This window comes from Garra rufa, chromosome 14, assembly GCF_049309525.1.
Source record: "Garra rufa chromosome 14, GarRuf1.0, whole genome shotgun sequence".
In the NCBI taxonomy this organism is placed as follows: domain Eukaryota; kingdom Metazoa; phylum Chordata; class Actinopteri; order Cypriniformes; family Cyprinidae; genus Garra; species Garra rufa.
This window is the reverse complement of record NC_133374.1, coordinates 12,443,966-12,464,247: the sequence shown is the minus strand read 5'-3', so window position 1 is coordinate 12,464,247 and position 20,282 is coordinate 12,443,966. Positions and strand designations below refer to the sequence as shown.

Sequence of the window (20,282 nt, the reverse complement as noted above, 5' to 3'; positions counted from 1 at the left end):
AGGCACTCCAAAGCACTGTTAGCAATTAGCCGCTAAATAGAATGAGGCAGTCAGCGTATGAACTATTAGCTTCCAGAAAGCAGTGAACAGCATTGTTAAAACAGAAATAAATCGAAATCATTTTGTAGTAACTGGATTTTTATTTCTCAAATTTGTCTAGTGCTAGTTTATTTCACCTCCACCCATTTGTTTACATGCTCATCTTAAATTTCAGCCTTACCGTGCCTTCTTCTAGGATGGAGTTAAACTTTGAGCCCAGGAGCTCAGTCTTAAGCTATGTTAGGGGAAGAAAAAGAGACAGAGAATGCATAGAAAGCAATGAAAGAGGAGAGAATCGAGGTCAGGAAATGCTCTAAGCATAGGCCTACACTGGAACTCTCAGTTGTGACGTGCCATCCACACTTGGCTTTGGCTTTGTTTTGCCATAGACTATGCACACAATGCGATGCGTTTCACTTGGCCTTCTATTTCTAGAGTAATTATTAAAGTAAAAGTTTTTAGCCATCTCTCTCTTAATTTAATTTTGATAGCATGCTACAGTTTTAAAGGGGACATATCATGAAAATCTGATTGTTTCGTGTTTTAGTGCTATAATTGGGTCCCCAGTGCATCTACCAACATGGAAAACATAAAAAAGAACAATATTGTAATATTAGCACCCCTTAATCTGCACGTTTCCACCCACGGCATGCCATTTTGTTTTCGCAAGCGACAATGGTGTACTAGTTCTAGCATCATGGCAAAAGTTCGAGAAAAGCATGCTAACTGTTATATCATTGGCAACACAGATGTGCACAGAACGCTACTTAGAGTCCCAACCTCAGAGGAGACAGGAGAGCAGTGGATTTATTTCTTTTTTTACTGTATATTATGCTGCTGCCACACAGATCTAATATAAACACGTGACTTCTTTCCCAGCTGTTTATCTTCACAGATATAACTGACAGTTTTTGTAATTCATGTGTTTTTAACATATAATTGTGTGTGTTTGACCGTTTAGGCGCAATACGACATGAAAGAGAACTTTAGTACTCACACGTGTAACAGCCACTTTCTGTGCTCAGAAAACCATATATCAGAAGTTCAAACTAGTATGCTGCCCTCCAAAGGCAAAGTGCAGTAACTACGACAACACTGAAACTGAGAAAAATGCCTTTGAAGTTTTTACCCCAGCTGGTCAAACATGTTGACACTCTTCTTTCTCTTAAACACTCTCGTTTCTCCGGGACAAAATTGAACCAGGAGACTTTGCCACAAGACAAAACAGTTGTCACAAAGTCCATTTTAAGCCTTAACTCAATTTTGACCAAATGTGTAGTTACTGCGCTTTGCCTTTGGAGGGCAGTATGGTTTAAAACACATTATTTCAGTGTCATATATATGATAATTAAAACCAAACAGATGCTTTTTTAGCAGAGTATCTAAGATTCAAACTTGAAAGGCACAGCCCTATTCTGGAAAAGGGCCTGGGGAGCAGCAGCTCATTTGCATGCACGAAAACATTGTTTCAGAGTTTCTACTTCCACTTAAAATAGACATTTTCAAAATTATATAATAAATTATCTGTGGGGACACCCGAGACTTATATTACATATTGTAAAAAGGGACATAATAGGTCTTATTTAAAAGTTTATTGTGGAATAGTGCCACTCCTGCATTTATTACTTTAAAATAATAGCATAAAGTGTGCATACTGTGCTGTATTCAGTGAGCTAGTATGCCATTCTGCTTATTAGCTACTGCTCATCCTCCCCCTTTTTCCATTTTTTTTTGTGTATTTGGTGGCACGTTACTATAAAAACAAACTAACCCACTGCGTCCTCAGTGGCTCTGATGTTGGGGGAAAATGAAGAATCTTACTTTTACATTACAATACAAAACACCTGCATTGCTTACGGGACATTGTTGTTGCTACAACTGCTTGAGTGTGGAGAAAATGGCTAATGTGGGACAGTCTATTAGCGGACCTGGGCGGGAGCTGAGCAGTATGAAGTCATACTTGACTGTTTAGGTTTTTTGGGGATTAAAAAAAGGAATGAATAATTGTTTTCATTGTAGGGTGGTTGTGTCCACACACTGCTTAGACACATTTATATGCAAACACAATGTAAAAGTGAATTTAAATGTCCCCTTTAAATCATTCTCCAATAAAGCAATTATTTTTAATTCAGCTGAGGTCAAAAGTTTACACCCCCTTTTAAAAACCTTTAAAATGGTAATTATTTGACCAAAATAAGAGGGATCATAAGAAATGAATGTTGTTCTTTATTTAGTACTGACCTGAATAAGATATTTCAAATAAAAGATGTTTACATATAGTCTACAAGAGAAAATAATAGTTGAATATATAAAAAGGACCCCGTCTAGAAGTTTACATCCCCTTGAGTCTTAATACTGTGTTCTTACCTGAATGATCTACAGCTGTTTTTTTGATTTTGTTTTTGTTTTGTTTTTTGTTTAGTGATAGTTGTTCAGGTCCCACAAATTCTTTGGTTTTCCAGCATTTTTGTGTATTTGAACCCTTTACAACAATGACTGTATGATTTTGAGATCCATCTTTTGACACTAAGGACAACTGAGGGACTCATATGTGACTATTACTGAGGGTTCAAATGCTTACTGATGCTCCAGAAGGAAAAAAACATACATTAAGAGAACTTTTTTTTTATGCGCAAGTGTCATTTTTTTCCATTTAGTACTGCCCTTCTTAGGCTACAGAAGATACTTACATATTTCCCAGAAGACAAAATAAGTTAAATTTACCCTGATCTTTAAATTTAAAAGGTTTTCACCCCCAGCTTTTAATGCATGTTTTTTCCTTCTGGGGCATCAGTTTGAACCTTCTGTTATAGTTGCATATGAGTCTCTTAGTTGTCCTCAGTGTGAAAAGATGAATCTCGAAATCATACAGTCATTGTTGGAAAGGGTTCAAATACACAAAAATGCTGAAAAACCAAATAATTTGTGAAACCTGAAAGATTTTTCTGAAGAACATTAAGCAGTTTAACTGTTCAGGACAAACAAGGGACTCATAAACAACTCTCACTAAACAATAACAAAAAAAACCAAACCGGGTCATTCAGGTAAGAACACAGAATTAAGAATCAAGGGGATGTAAACTTTTGAACAGGGTCATTTTTATAAATTCAACTATTATTTTCTCTTGTGGACTATATGTAAACATCTTTTATGTGAAATATCTTATGCAGGTCAGTACTAAATAAACAATAACATGCATTTTGTATGATCCCTTTTATTTTGGTATAATTAACATTTTGCAGATTCTGAAAGGGGGATGTAAACTTTTGACCTCAACTGTATGTGGTTCCTGATTGTTTTTAATGCTAAGGCTAAGTGTGGAAAGCTAATTACAACTTGAGAAGAGCCAGTAGATAATATCATTTGCCACAAATATGCATGAAAAAGACCACAGAATGTTGAATATTTTATTGTACGGTGTGCGCGCTTTTATTTTGCATTATAACTGAGTGTGCAAGTACTGTATATACTGTGAAGGTGATTTATTCATTATTGTAATATCTCACCACTTTTTTCCTGAGACTCTGTTTGTCCTTCTTGACTGCGCTGTAGAACATTGAGGGATTCTCCACTTTAGATCCCACGTCCTGCCCAGGGTTACCATTCTCTCTGAGGGGGTGGAGTCAGAGAATCAGACTCTGTCTCACACTCAACCATACTGTAAACTAACTGGCTTGCGGCAACACTTTAAAGGGATAGTTGATCCAAAAATCAAACTTCTGTCATTTTTTTACTCATCCTCATGACATTGCAAACCCGTATGACTTTCTTTCTTCAGTGGAACACAAACCAAGACATTTTGTAGAATGCTTTAACTGCTCTTTTCCATCAGTCAAAATGACTGAGAATGGGGTTGACCTTCAAAAAGATATGTTTCAATTGATTTCAATGATTATCGGTTACAATGCATGCAAAAACCAATGAATAATTTTCTTTCAAAAATTATTTTTCACTGTCTGGAAAAGAACTGCTTGGACATTCAGCAAAATGTTTTGCTTACATTCCTTTGGAAGACAGAAAACCATATAGTGGTTAAAAGACAGAATTTTAATTTTTAGATCAACCATTCCTTTAAGCCTGGGCATCCATTTTAACACAAGGGGATCATTGCAACCCCTTAAATAAAACTGGCATTGTGCCACAGTGTCAAGTTTGGGAGTGTTTCGTTTTGATTTCCAATGGGACGTTTTATTTTTTCTTGCAAAATGAGATAGAAGCAGGGAGTTTGCTGCAGAGGCTGAAAAGCAATGGCATGGGGCAATTGAACCTGCAATAGATTTGTTAGTCTGCTGTTTCATGCACAATGTGGCATGTTTACCATCTTAACAAGCAATCAAATTGGATCATCTGTGAGTGGGTTATGGCTTGAAAACCAAATGCCAAAAAAACCAAAACATAACTGAACATGGATGACTAGGCTTGGGTGTTTTGATACCCACAAACCCCAATCCCAACCCACAAACTCAACCTAAATGTTCTGCTCCCAGTCTTTCTGGTGAAGGATACTCACTTTTTATTATTCTGACCCACGTATCTCACAGCTGCGATGATGAAGGCGATGACCGCCACACCTCCGATAGTCCCCACTATGACAGCCATCATGAATTTTTCTGAAATAGTGCATAGAGTTCATTAATTATACCTCAAAATCACATTAACATTTGCACATGTGGCTTCAGTGAACTTCTGCTTACTCTCCTGCTGCAGTTCCAAGCGGATGGTCTCTGAGCCGTACATGTTGCTGATGCTGCAGTGCACATGGACAGCGGTATCACCATTGTTCCCCCTTTCACCCTTGTCCTGGAGCTTAATGATGCCCGTGGACGTGTAGCCATCTGAGTATGTGCGGTAGTTAAACACACTGTTGGAGTTGTTGATGGTGATGTTGAGGTCAGGCAGGTAGAATTCAATCGCAGGCTCAGGGTTTCCAGAGGCAATGCACACACACTGAACGCCCTCACGGACTATAGTGCACTTGGAGTCGTCAAGGAGGACGGGGGCAACTGAAAATATAGAGCAGAAATAGTCAAAAGGCATATCTATCAGTGTTGCCACACTACTACAAGTCCGTCACATAAGACTCAACTGCTTCTAATTTCAAATCTGTTTTTTGAAGAGCATTTGGACAAATATGGTCTTGGACTTGAGACTTGATTCCAAATATGGTCTTGGACTTGAGACTTGATTCCCAGTCTGGTCTTGCGAACTTGAGTACTACAACACTGGCATCTATCATTTACTTATTCTACATTCATCTATGCTCATCTTAAAGGGACAGTTCACCAAAAAATGAAAATTCTGTTGTTAATTTCTCACCCTCATGTTGTTCCAAACCCTTTAGAGCTTTGTTCATATTCAATAAAATCCAAGAGCTTTCTGACCCTGCATAGACAGCAATGCAACTGAAATGTTTTATGTTCCAGAAAGGTAGTAAGGACATGGTTAAAATAGTCCATGTGACACAAGAATACTTTTTGTGCACAAAGAAAAACAAAGTATTTATTCAACAATTTCCTCTTTTCCGTGTCAGTCTTCGATGTGTGTTCACAAAAGTAAAATAAAGTCATTGTTTTTGTTTTCTTTGCGCACAAATAGTAGCTTCATAAAACACCTTTGATGTCACATGGACTATTTTAATGATGTCCTTACTACCTTTCTGGGGCTTAAACGTGTCAGTTGCATTGCTGAGGGTCAGAAAGCACTCACATTTCATCAAAAATATCTTAATTTGTGTTCTAAAGATGAATGAAGGTCTTACAGGTTTGGAAAGACATGAGGGTGTGTAATTAATGACAGGATTTTCATTTGTGGGTGAACTATCCCTTTAAGATTTCACACAAGAAAGTTGTGTTCAGCTATGTGAAGAAAATGTGTTCATAAACTGTCCCTGAGCATGATAATGGTCTACTAAATCAACGTCTCAACTGGTCTTTTTCAATCTTTCCAGTGACTTACATTCTACCGTAATGTTAAGTGAGTTGCTGGCCCGTCCGTGTTCATTCTCAGCTAGGCAGCGGTAGACTCCGTGGGCCTGCGGCGTGATCTCGTGCAGATCAAGCACGGACCCCCCCTCTGCTGTGATGGTTCCCACCAGTTCCCCATCCTTCAGCCAGGTCAGCGTGGGCATTGGGTTACCTTTGCTGATGCACTGTAGAGAAACTGAAGATCCCTCCGACACTGTCAGAGATTCATTAATCCATGGCTCCCGTGGAGGATCTTCCAGATTGAGAAAAAAGAATAAAGAATGTTTGGATGGATAATGGAATATTAGCATACTGCTTATGCTCCCATACAACATATTTGATTTAAAAATGCACAAAATTAAATAAAAAAATGAACTATAACCATTATCTGCTTCCAAAACACCCTCTATTGCCTAAAAATTGCTTACAGGTGCACTAAGTGGTTTATTTTACTTTTACTTACAATTTACTGCCAGATACATGGATGTGTTCATGCTGCCGTAACCATTGTCACCAACGCAGGTATAGACGCCTTCCTCCTCCGGAGTCAGGTTGTCCAGAGGCAGCGAAGAGTTTGATGCAACTTCCGACATCAGTTCTTTTTCTCCAAAATACCAGGTTATTGTTGGTGCTGGATTACTGTCCACATCACAGTGCAGGACCACCGAGCTTCCCTCCATTACTTCTTGAGACACATTTACCCACACAGTTCGAGGGGGATCTATAGATAAGAGAATGAGTCAGGACATACTGTCTCTGTGAAAAGTATGCAGTTTTAATGAAATGAAATTGGTGGAACTTACATTTGATGTCCAGTGAAATGAGGCGTTCATAGACGAAGGTGGTGTTTTCATAGTGTACCCGGCAGCCAAGCAACTGGCCATTGTGCATGGGTTTGGGTGTGAAGGTGAGGGTGCTGGATAGTACCGCGGTGTTGCTCTCCTCAACATTGTCAGGGGTGAAAACAGGGTCGGGCAGGTAGTCTGTGTACATCCAATGGATCTGTGGATTCATGTCTGGACAATTGTCTGGGACATAACAGGTCAAGTCCAGGCTTTGGTCGCTAACAATCTCCTCTGGAACATCGATGTTGGGCTGATCTAGAAGAGAATGAGATATTTAAAGTCAATATGAAGTCAAAGTAGATATTTGGTTTACCCAAAACTGAAAATTCTATCATTAATTACTCACCCTCATGTCGTTTCAAACCCGTAAAACCTTCGTTCATCTTCAGAAAACAAAATATTTTTGATTAAATCTGAGAGTTTTCTGACCCTGCATAGACAGCAACACAACTGAAACACTGAAGGCCCAGAAAGGTAAAGTTGAAGACTGACACAGAAGAGAATAAACTGTTGAATAAAGTGGTTATTTTTGTTTTCTTTTTGTACAAAAAGTATTCTTGTAGCTTCATATAATTACGGTTGAACCACTGATGTTACATGGACTTTTTTAATGATGTCCTTACTACCTTTCTGGGCCTTCAACATGGTAGTTGTGTTGCCATCTAATCTATGCAGGGTCAGAAAGCTCTTGGATTTCATCAAAAATATTTTAATTTGTGTTCCAAAGATGAACGAAGGTCTTACGGTTTGGAACGACATGAGGATGAGTAAATAATGGCAGAATTTTAATTTTTGGGTGAACTATTCCTTTATGCGTTTATGCGTTTTAAGTCTTACTGTGCCTTTTTCCATCAAGCGAAACAACTATTTATGCAATATATTAGCAAACTTGCTTTAAGGTCTTGCTTCATTTTTCTACAGAACCCTTTTTTATAATTCAAAGTCACACACTACATAATAAATATGCTGTTTGATCAAGAAATACATCTTATTATGAAAGTAAATTAATTGTGGTTGAAAATGCCGTTTCATGTTGACTTCAAATGCTAGACCAACAATGTTTTGGACAGCAAAGAATTATATTTTTAACATGTTTTTTAGACTAATTTTTCAGCTAAATATCTAACGGGAAAAAAACACACCCAAAAATTAAATTTCTGTTATCATTTACCCATCCTCATTTCATTCTACTATACATTTATGAATTTCTTTCTTCTGTGGAACTCAAAATAAGATATTCTGAAAAATGTTTGAACTGTTTTGTTCATATAATCAAGTCAATGTTGTCTAAAACAACACTGAATCCCACTGATCTTCATCATATGGGCAAAAAATACTCTTTTTAGTCATACAGTTCTGGAACAACATGAGGGTGAGTACATGATTTCTAGATCAAAGATTTTTAGATATCATCACTGGAAGACAAATAAAAAACGAATAATTACGAAAATAACAAAAATGGCCTTACCCAACACCTGTAGTTTTGTGAAGTCAGGATAAGTGTAGATGTTCGCTCCACCCAGGTCTGCCCTGAAGTAGTACCTCCCAGAATGTTCCAAGCCAACATTATTTATCAGCAGTGTGCAGTTTTTTTGTGTCAAGTCACCAAGGAGTTTGGTCCGTCCCTTGTAACTTTCGTGAACGATATCTGTGCGTGACTTATACACCACTGGGGGGAAAAGCTGGGGGTAAGGGTGGCCGAAATACCAGATCCCGTGGACCCCTTTGTAAGGCCTGACCCCGGGGGGGTATGTGAATGAACACGGTATAACCACACAAGAGTTTGTCATGGCTGAAATGTCTCTGGGCATCCACACATTCCACTGAGCACTTACATCTGTTCAGAGAAAGAGAGAAGAGCGCAGGTAGTTACTAAAATCATTCCATAGTACTATAGTATCTGAGCATTTACCAAAAGAACCATAGTAACAGCATGTTTGATTTAGAATAAGTTCTTACCTTTCAGGATAAGCAGCAGAGGCAACAGCAGCAGCTCCAAGCCCTTCATGGTCTCAGTTTAACTCTGGACCATAGACCTCTGTTACAAAACCAGCACATGCATTAGCAAGACAAACAGACTCTACTAACACAATTGTGTTTGTTGTTCTCTTGTTCTCTTAGGAGATGGGGAGAAAAGCAGTGACGGTTCAGGATATGACATGAGCCTTGTGTATAACTTTTTTTGCCAATATATACAGTCAAACTTATTCAAAAGTATTCAGACACCAGATATATATATATATATATATTGATATATATATATATATATATATATATATATATCAAATCTTTAAATATATATATTTAGTTGGTGCACTAGTGCTAAATAATTGCTAAAAATTTTGGACTAAAAATTTGATTTGACACTTTGACCTGCCCATGTTTGACCTGCCCATGTTCCTATCAAAGTTATCTGACATTATCAAGATACATTTTTGTTCTGTTCAATTTAACTCTTGAGTTCTTGTCATATTTTATTACCATTTTCTAAACTATAGCAAATAAACTGTGATAATGTGAGAAATTTTGAAGGTGTCTGAATAAATTTTGGTTTGACTGCAATTTAATTGTGATTATCAAGATGAATTTGTTCTGACACAGTTTAACTTTCGAGTTCTTGTCATATTTTATTACCATTTCCTAAACTATAGCGAATAAACTGATAATGTGAGAAATGTTGAAGGTGTCTGAATAAATTTTGGTTTGACTATATAAGTCTTGATGTGCAGTGTATTTTTTAACACAGAGTTGACACAATTTGACTTGTTTTGGTTATATTTTACCACAGAATCAAAAGGAAAAATCAGAATTATTAAAAAGAAAATATATCTTTTTCACAGCGTTAAAGGGTAAGTTCACCCAAAAATAAAAATTCTGTCATTAATTATTCACCCTCATGTCGTTCCAAATCTCTTAGACTTTCGTTCATCTTCAGAACATAAATTGAGATATGAACATGTGTTAAAGACTGACATGAAATAAAAGAAATTGTTGAATAAACTGGATATTAATACAATAAATCTTCTTGTAGCTTCATAAAATCAGTTGCACTGCTGTCTATGCATGGTCAGAAAGCTCTCAGATTTCATCAAAAATATATTAACTTGTGTTCTGAGGATGAACGAAAGTCTTACAGGTGTGGAACAACGTGAGGGTGAGTAATTTAAATTTTTAAGTGAACTATCCCTTTAAAATTTTATTTTAAATTGAAGAAAACACGTGTTTACTGTATTATGTTTATATTTCTTTCTATATTATAGTCATGAGAAACAACTTTAAGAATAATAGTAATTATCAAATTTAAATGCATAGATATGTAGATGCATATATGCAAAATGACAATAATGAAAATTAAAAACAACAACAATTTTCAACAACTGTTTAGGCAAAATATAATTTTTCTTTCCTTCTTTATTGTATTTTAGGGTGAAATGTGAGCTGGATATGTTTCTATAGGATTCACCTTATTCTATGATATAAATATTAGAAAACTGGTGGATTGATGACAAAATAATTGTGACCCTGGACCACAAAACCATTCTTAAGTAGCACGAGTATATTTGTAGCAATAGCCAACGATACATTGTATGGGTTAAAATTATCGATGCCAAAAATCGTTAGGATATTAAGTAAAGATCATGTTCCATTAAGATATTTCATAAATGCCCTACTGTAAATAAAACAAAAATTAATTCAAGATTAGTGATATGCACTGCTAAGAACTTCATTTGGACAACTTTAAAGTCGATTTTCTTAATATTTAGATTTTTTGCACCCTCAGATTACAGATTTCAAATAGTTGTATCTCGGCCAAATATTGTCTCATTTATTCAGCTGTCATGACATAAAAATCTTAACTTTAAAAAATTGACTCTTATGACTGGTTTTGTGGTCCAGGGTCACATATAAATCATATATCTCATATCTATATCTTTTAAAAGTTTGTGCTACTTCTAATATATACACTCTTAAAAATAAAGGTGCATTGAAGAACCTTTTTTTGTTTAAATAGTTCCATAAAGAACCTTTAACATCTGAAGAACCTTTCTGTTTCACAAAAGGTTCTTTGTGGCAAAAGAAGGTTCTACAGATTATAAAAAGGTAAGAAAGAGATGGTTCTTTAAAGAACCTTCGACTAAATGGTTCTTTGTGGAACCAAAAATGGTTCTTCTAATCTACGCCATCACTGTGAAGAACCTTTTAAAGCACCTTTTTTTAAGAGTGTACTATAAATTATTTGATCGTTTTGGACACTTCTAAAATGACTATTTGTGTTTGTTTCAGACATCCTTTCAGGCAATACCTTGAACTGCTGGCAGAGTGTGCTGAACCACAACCAACTTTCAATTCCCTCCGACGGTGAACTAGCTGCTGCTGTTCTTCCCTCACAAACAAGGGGGCGTTCTCTCACAACACATCAACTCAGCGTCTCTTCTGATTTGTCTTAAAACAACAACAAAGAAATGACATCAGTATCAAGAAGCAACATTAGCTCTCTTAACCCACACAGACGGACTCTCTGACAGACTCACGCACGCCGTACAGGGCCGCAGTGTGTGGGAGAGGAGAATTGCTCATTATGGGTGTACGACGTCAACCCTTGCGTGTTTGGCGCACATACAGACAGCACTGTTCATGATATGACACATCATCCATAGCACATTCATCCACGCTCACACAGCATCACCCAGCTGCCTCTGTTGACTTTATTCACGCGCTCAGCGGGCTTGTCAGCGGTGTGCGCGCTTTACGAACGCGTGTGCGCGCATCTCCTCAAGACTTCAATCATAGCAGACGGGGGCTACAGATGGTGGCTGATAAATGGATTGTTCTTGAAATCTCAAAGATTATTTTATTAGAATATTCCCCTGATAGATGACGAGTTTGACGCAGAGTTAAACGAATGAACGTAAGGAGATGATAGAGGACTGCTGATCCAACTTTTATAGCAATTAGTATTGTCGAAAAATGTACCACAGTTTTAGTTTAAATATACGGTATTCCCCTTATTTTTCCTGTAAGAGTGGGCGAGACCATTTGTAAATTTTATGGGTCTGGCTTTCAGTCTCGCGTCCAGCTATTTTTGCTTTACAAAACAGCTTGTTTTGCTGCTTGATATTGCAAATTGGTGTCTTACCATATTATTTTCATGTATTATCCTAATTATAACAAACTGGTTTCTTCTGGTTATTACTTGCGCATTAAAGAAACAGTTGGATATTTCTAGATAAAGGTAGCCGAATTTTTCAGTAGTAGTTCATTTGAACCAAATATAAACGGTATAAGGTTGCAAACATGCCTCCTTTATTGTGTATAAAATATAAGTTCATACAGTGTTTTGGACCCCATTGACTTTCATTGCTTGGACAAAAACAGATACTCTTTTAAAATGTCTTTTTTTTTTTTTTTTCCACAGAAAAAAAGAAAGTGATACATGTTTGGGAACAACATCAGGGTGAGTAAATAATGACAGAATTTTCTTTTCTTTTCTTTTATGCTGAACTGTCTTTGTAAGAATAAATAACTATGTTTAACTTATTTACCATAATGTAAAAAGTTAATCAAATGTAAATTAATTCATAATTGGGCTGAATAACATTCAAGACTAGTCACAAAAACTACTTCAACTTACTTAAAAACTACTTACTGAATACTAAATACTGACTAACACTTATTATCCCAATACAATATGTGACCCTGGACCACAAAACCAGTCAGATTTTAATTGAAATGTATCAATTAAAAGCTGAATAAATAAGCTTTCCATTGGTGTATGGTTTGTTAGGATAAGACTTTTGTCGGGATACAACTATTTGAAAATCTGAAATCAGAGGGTGCAAAAAAATCTAAATATTGAGAAAATAGCCTTCAAAGTTGTCCAAATAAAGCTCTTAGGAATGCATATTACTTATCAAAAATTAAGTTTTGATATATTTACAGTTGGAAATTTACTAAATATCTTAATTGAACATGATCTTTACTAATATCCGAATGGTTTTTGGCATAAAAGAAAAAATGATAATTTTGACCCATACAATGTATTTTTGGCTATTGCTACAAATACACCTGTGGTTTTGTGGTCAAGAGTCACATATGATTATTTTTGTGTTATGACATAAACAAATGCAATAAAACAACTCAAATAAAATGGGCAAAAATTGTAATAAAAATGTTTTTTTCTTGATGAACTGTTTTCTTTTTTTTTCTCAATATTTGACAAAAAATACAGCATTTTCTTATACTGACTGTTGAGTCTTATCAATCCTGACAATATTTTACAGTGCACATTGTAACAATTGAAGCCTTCCGGAAATGGCTCATTAAACAAATATCCCCAGCAGCCTTTTTATTCTTGTTAATCATAACCGAGTAATTATAATGACACCAGCTGTTCTAGAAAAACAGAACTAATTTATATGCCCATCACACAAGATCTAAGAGGCAGCAAACTGCTGTTGCTTGGAACTGAAACCCCTGGCAGCACGCGTTAGAAAGGATGAAGCAATTCCCAAGCCAAACAAACAGACCATTCATACTCCACAAACAAGCCTTGAACCATCCAGGACACTTGCCTCATACCAGATCCAGACTCCAGTCTTGGGCTCTCCAGAAGGGGAAGAACTGGTCTCACGGCTCCTGGTTCTGGTTCTTCAAAGTCCTCCTGCTCTTCGTCCTTCCTCAGAGGTGCGGGAATGGGGGAAAAAGACAAAGAGGGAGGGCGACGGAGATAGACAGATAGGGAGAGGAGAGGAAAGAGACTTTTAGCTACGTATAAGCTGGGCAAATGTGTGCCGTGGGCAGCCTTGAATATGCAGACATTTCCCTCAGTGCATTCTTCTTCTCTAGCCCACATCGTACATTCCTCTCCATGACATCTATTCTTTCTACCCTGGTCAAACCCTCTCGTTCCAGCCTGTCTGGGTAACACTGTTCCTTGTGGTTTTTAGGTATATTTCTGTTACGGGTCAGATGATACTGTTGTGAATGAGTTTGGACTGGTTTCAGCTTCACGTAGGCTACACGGTTGGAATTCATCTTCGCATGACTCACCTTATGAGCTAAATCTGTAAAATATCATTTTAACTCAACATGAAATCATAATGGACCCTATGTATTTCTTAATGCCCATTCCTTGTCTTATTGTGAACGATTCATCAGTATATGTTATTCTAAATAAAAAAATGTAAGTCTGTAAACTTTCATTCAAATGTAATAGCTTGCTGAGTCAGTGTCACTTACAGGTCAGTGGATATGTTAACGAATAGTAATTGTTTTAGCAAACCCGCGTTCAGTCTGGCTCTGTTCTTGTATGTACATTTATTTTAAAACTAATTATTAAATAAACCAAAAAGGCCAGTGAAATATTTATAATTTTACGAAAGTTTTATTTTTTCAAACAAATGCTGTTATTTTGAAGTTTCTATTCCTGAAAGATTCCTGAAAAAATATATTATTATTATTATTATTAATAGCATCAAATCATCATATTAGAATGATTCCTGAAGGATCATGTGACACTGAAGACTAATGATGCTGAAAATTCAGCTTTTCCATCTCAGAAATAAATTAAATTTAAAATACATTCAAATCATTTTTTTTTTCAATTGTAGTAATATTTCATATTTGTACTGTATTATTTTTCATCAGATAAATGCAGCCTTAGGGAGCATTTGATTTTTTAAGTTAGATTTTATTAGCATTAGATTTTTTTTTTTTCAAAAAGCATAAAAAATCTTACCAACCTTAAACTTTTGAAAGGTATAATACAGTAAACCTCACTTTACACAATTCAATAATTCTCATGACTCAAATTTGCTTCTCTTTAAAAAAATTTCTTCCCTCTAAAATGATCATATTACAGAAGTAAAATAAACTGCAACTTTAATGTAAGTTTCTAAGTTTACTAAAAAAGCACATTACAAAAAAAGGCAAAAGAAAAATCTAAAACTGAAGCTAAATAATTCTAAATAATAATATTATTAAAAATAATGTATTTGTGGTTGGTGGTTTATAGGTGGATAACTATGGAAGCCCGTTTTTGACACTAAATAAAAAAAGATAATCGCGACTTTTTATCTCACAATTCAGATTTTTTTTCTTAGAATTGCATGATACAAACTCGCAATTCTTTCTTTTTTTTTCTCGCAACTCACAATTGCATCTTTTAAAGTCAGAATTATGAGATATAAAGTCACAATTATGACGTTTTTTCTCAGAATTGCATTATATAAACTCACAACTGCGAGAAATAAAGTTCAGAATAGTGAAATAAAAACTGAGTTTGTATCCTGCAATTCTGACATTTTTTTAAAAAATTGTGAGATATAAACTTCCAATTGTGAGTTATAAAATGCACTTTTTTCAGGAGGGGAAATAGACTGATATGTTCTCAGAATTGCAAGTTTATAGCTCACAATTCTGACCTAATAACTCGCAATTGCGTGTTATAAAGTCAGAACTGCGAGTTATAAACTCAGAACTCTGAGCAAAAATTCACAATTGCTGAGAAAAAAAGTCACAAGTTGTGTTAATATCTCGCAATTCTGAGAAAAAAGGCTGAATTGCAAGACAAACTTCATAACTTCATAATACAAAGTCATAACTGCAAGATATAAACTCGCAATTCTGAGAAGAAAAAAAAAATCTTTATATCTTGCAATTCTGACTTTCTTTCTCAAAATTGCAGTGTAGTATAGTGTAGTGTAGTGTGTAGTGTGTATTTAAAATAATTATTATGTATTTACATGGCTTGTTTTGTTTGTTTTATAGAGAGCTTGTCTAAACAGGCCAGTAAGAGACTATTAACTACTACTCATCCTTTTAATTACACAAATGTCTCGTAAAAAATGTCTAAAAAATCTATTAACCTGATTCGAGATAAGGTAAAAACCATAGAGGCGGGGTCAATGGTTCGACTCTGGGGGGCAATCTCAATAAACTTGCGTTATTTACGGATTCACCGAGATCGCTATACGGTTATAATGTAACAAAGCCTCGTTTACTGAAATCACATTGTTTTGGCGGTTTGATACACTGTTTCGAAACAAATGACTTACAAAGGTTTTCAAAGCTTCATGAAGCAGTGTTTTAAAAGCGGCCATCACTAGTTCATTTCATGCTATTACTAGTTAAGCGGAAGAGATGATCGATTCACGTGCCGCTTGAACTTGTTCTCTTACGACACATTAAAGAGCCACAAAATGGTATTTATTGTTTGAATTCCCTAAAAAATCACTACATTTGAAAGCTGAGACTTTGTTTCACACCTAAAGTAACCTGCTCTGTCTCCGGGATGTATTTTTCACTGAGTGAAAATGCAATGTGTGATGTGAGAACACCATAGCTTGTCAGGCATACCAACAGTGATGTATAAATGTGACCCTGAACCACAAAACCAGTCATAAGGGTCAATTTTTTTAAACTGAGGTTTATACATCTTAAAGCTGAATAAATAAGCTTTCCATTGATGTATGGTTTGTTAGAATAGGACAATATTTGAATATCTGGAATCTGAGGGTGCAAAAAAAGAAAAAAATCTAAATATTGATATCTCCTTTAAAGTTGTTCATATGAAGTTGTTACTAATCAAAAATTAAGTTTTGATATATTTAAGGTAGGAAATGTACAAAATAACTTCATGGAACATGATCTTTACTTAAAGGGATAGTTCACCCAAAAATGAAAATTTGATGTTTATCTGCTTACCCCCAGGGCATCCAAGATGTAGGTGACTTTGTTTCCTCAGAAAAACACAAACGAAGATTTTTAATGAAAACCGGTGCAGTCTGCCAGCCTTATCATGGAAGTGGATGGGCACCAAACCTTTAAAAGTAAACAAAAACATGCACAGACAAATTCAAATTACACCCTGCGGCTCGTGATGATACATTGATGTCTTAAGACACGAAACGATTGGTTTTTGTGAGAAACTGAACAGTATTTATATCATTTTTTACCTTTGATACACAGCCATCTCTCCTGAGCACGAGTTTGGAATCAGGCACGTCACATGTGCATGCGCTCTGTTGAAGAATACGCAAACACCGGAAGCGATCTGTCGCATGAATACGACACTCATTGTTTCCACAGTGCACAGAGATTGTGGGTATAGCGGCTATTCAAAATGGTAATTACTTGCGTGTATCCTGATTGTTTAAACCGATTTAAAGCTAAAAGATTACATTTGCTTGCACAAACTCATCCGGGACTTTCCACTGATTTCCCCTTACGGCGTTTGCGTATACTACGCCAGAAGCGCGTGCACATGTGACGTGACTGATGCCAAACTCGTGCTCATGACAGATGGACGTGGCTGTGTATCAAAGGTAAAAAATGATATAAATACTGTTCAGTTTCTCGCAAAAAACGATCGTTTCGTGTCTTAAGACATCAATGTATCATCACGAGCCGCAGGGTGTAATTTGGATTTGTCTGTGCATGTTTTTGTTTACTTTTAAAGGTTTGGTGCCCATCCACGTCCATGATATGGCTGGCAGACTGCACCGGTTTTCATTAAAAATCTTCGTTTGTGTTTTTCTGAGGAAACAAAGTCACCTACATCTTGGATGCATTGGGGGTAAGCAGATAAACATCAAATTTTCATTTTTGGGTGAACTATCCCTTTAAGACTGGTTTTGTGGTCCATGGTCACATATATGGTATTCTGGACCCAACATGTAGCATAGGTTTCTTCATCATTTTATTTTATTTCATTTATTTTCAATTTGTTAGCAAAATTTTGTATATCCAAATTATTTGGTCTAAATCAAAATACTACATGTGATGGAGAGTTGCCACAGGGACTCCCATAGTTGATGGAGGGGGCCGCGCAGAACGAATGCACAACAGGAAGCCTGTGTGAAATAAAGATGTACGACATGCCACAGCACCCCACACACACACAACACACACACTGTGAAGCGCCACTAATACACACACACACACACACACACACACACACACACACACACACACACACACATGAATAGCATAGCACATGCCAACACACTTAAATTGCAATGTGCATCTTACATCAGTAAAGCTGCTGAATGACCTTTTTATGCTACTGCATCCCTCACTCAATGAAAAGTTTGTTGTTGAGTGTCTGCGAGTGAGGGAGTGAGAAATCTGTCTAATATTAAAGAGCAGTTTGTTTATCCCAAAACATGTGCTACTAGGGCCATGATGTACAGCACTGTCTCCTACTTCCAATGGGCTGCCTAAAATACAAGTGGGAGTCGGAAACAGCTATCAGCCAACTAGACAAGACAAAATAAAAAATAAAAAATAAAGACAAAATCCTGTATTTTGTATGACTATACAACAACATTAATACTACTACTATTATTAGTTGTTATTAATACTACTATATTACTATTATTATTAAAATATATTTTTTTACATAAAAATGTTTAAATTGTTTTAATTTTTTTCTATTTAATTGAAACAATTAAAAAAATATTATTGTTGTACTGTAAAAAAGATATTTAATAATGATTATAGAATATTATAGATTATAGAATATTATTTTCATAATTTAAATTATCAAAATAAATCAAATCAATAAAAGATTACCATTGTACTCTATTTTTGTTGTTGTTGTTGTTATAAAAATATTATTATTATTATTATTATTATTATTATTATTATTATTATTATAAATATTGTTATTTTGTAATCAAACCAATATATACATTTCTTGTGTTGTAAATAACAACAATAATTGTCATATTTTAGTCTACTACTACTAATAATAATGATTGTTTTTACTACTGGTATAATAATAATAATAATAATAATAATAATAATAATAATAATAATAATACTTTACTAATACTTAGTTTTTATTATTTAAAATGTTTTTAAATTTAATTGAAAAATAAACATTATTATTGAATTTGAATTATTATATTTAATGATAACAATAATAAATATTATTATAAGTATTATAAATATTATAAAATATTATTTTTTTATAAATATAAAACTAAAACAAATCAATAAAGAAATATTACCACTGTACTGTATTTATTAACAATAATAATAATTTTGTTATTTTGTAATCAAACCAATCAATAAAAATATATTATACTATAAATATTTTTATAAATAACAACAATAATAATCCCTATTTTGTATGACTACACAACATTAACACTGCTACTAATAATTAATAATTATTATTATTACTACTAGTATAATAACAATAATAATTATTATTATTTGCTATTTTAAAATGTTTTTATTTAATTTAAACCAATAAAAAATAAATGTAAAAGGAGTATTATTATTATAAAATATTATTTTCATAATTTAAAATAATAAATAAAACTAAAACAAATCAATAAAGAAATATTACCATTGTACTGTATTTATTATTAATATAGCTATTTTTTGTAATCAAACCAATCAGTAAAAATATATATTACTTCTACTATAAATATATTGCTTTTGTACTATAAAATAAAATATGTAAATAATAATAATAATCCCTATTTTGTATGACTATAAAACATTAATACTACTACTACCACTACTAATTATTATTACTACTAGTAAAATAATTATTAATATTTTTTGTATTATTAAACATGTTTTAATTGTTTTCAATGTTTTTAATTGAAATAAAATACTAATGTACTGTTAAAAATATTATTTAATAATACTAACAATTCTAAAATATTTTTATCATTTAAATTATAAAACTGAAACAAATAACTAAAGAAATATTATAATTGTACTGTATTTGTTATTATACAAAATCTCATAATTAAAATTATTAAATTGAAACAAATCAATAAAGAAATATCATTGCTGTATTTGTTATTAACAATAATAATAATAATAATGTTATTTTGTAATCAAACTAAACATCTTTTTTCACATAGGTGAAGTAATTATACTGTTAACTGTAATAAATTATACTGTAAACTGTAAACTATAAATGTAATATAAGCTGAAAATCGACACCTAATGGTGTGGAAATCACCAAGCAAATCTTTTGTAATGATACTATATAATGAGCAATTTATTGATTATTTATTTAACAATGACCAAAAGAGTCCAGTAACAGGGAGTATCATCCCGCAGGTCATGTGATCTTAAAATGGCCGCCCCCACACAACCCGCTTTTTTATTGGACCACTGATATTTATTGTCTTCATCAAAACATTGCATTTATGTGTAATTAACCGTATTTTAAATGAAGAAAAATTATGCACTGCACCTTTAAACATCATTCAAAGTCTTTAACCGGCTCTGTATAAATGTGCACCTTGCGCTATAGATCTCTTCAGAACAGGTCTGTTCACAGCATGCTTTGCTGCCAGCTTGTGACGCGCCCTGCGTCCATAAGCCTGGGCACCCTCTAAATTTACCAGAGGAGCAGATGGTGGTAAAAACATGACTGCTGGCCCTCCCACACTGTTTGCTGGAT

General features: G+C 34.5%; 1 protein-coding gene across 6 annotated transcripts in view; it reads right to left on the bottom strand.

Annotated features, from left to right (window-relative positions):
• mag (myelin associated glycoprotein) overlaps positions 1-20,282 on the bottom strand; it is a 32,495-nt gene that overhangs the window by 2,686 nt on the left and 9,527 nt on the right. For 2 of the 6 annotated variants that reach the window (XM_073817956.1, XM_073817957.1), the window contains exons 2-12: positions 13,420-13,520; positions 11,151-11,290; positions 8,807-8,885; positions 8,316-8,684; positions 6,806-7,102; positions 6,466-6,723; positions 5,995-6,255; positions 4,734-5,042; positions 4,550-4,649; positions 3,546-3,648; positions 221-274 (exon numbers count right to left, since the gene is read on the bottom strand). In XM_073817956.1, coding sequence (XP_073674057.1) covers positions 221-274; positions 3,546-3,648; positions 4,550-4,649; positions 4,734-5,042; positions 5,995-6,255; positions 6,466-6,723; positions 6,806-7,102; positions 8,316-8,684; positions 8,807-8,855 — 1,800 coding nt within the window. In that variant the 5' untranslated portion in view covers positions 8,856-8,885; positions 11,151-11,290; positions 13,420-13,520. Of the gene's footprint in view, positions 1-220; positions 275-3,545; positions 3,649-4,549; positions 4,650-4,733; positions 5,043-5,994; positions 6,256-6,465; positions 6,724-6,805; positions 7,103-8,315; positions 8,685-8,806; positions 8,886-11,150; positions 11,291-13,419; positions 13,525-20,282 lie in introns of all 6 variants that reach the window. The other 4 variants (XM_073817959.1, XM_073817958.1, XM_073817960.1 and 1 more) reach the window with 3 other exon arrangements.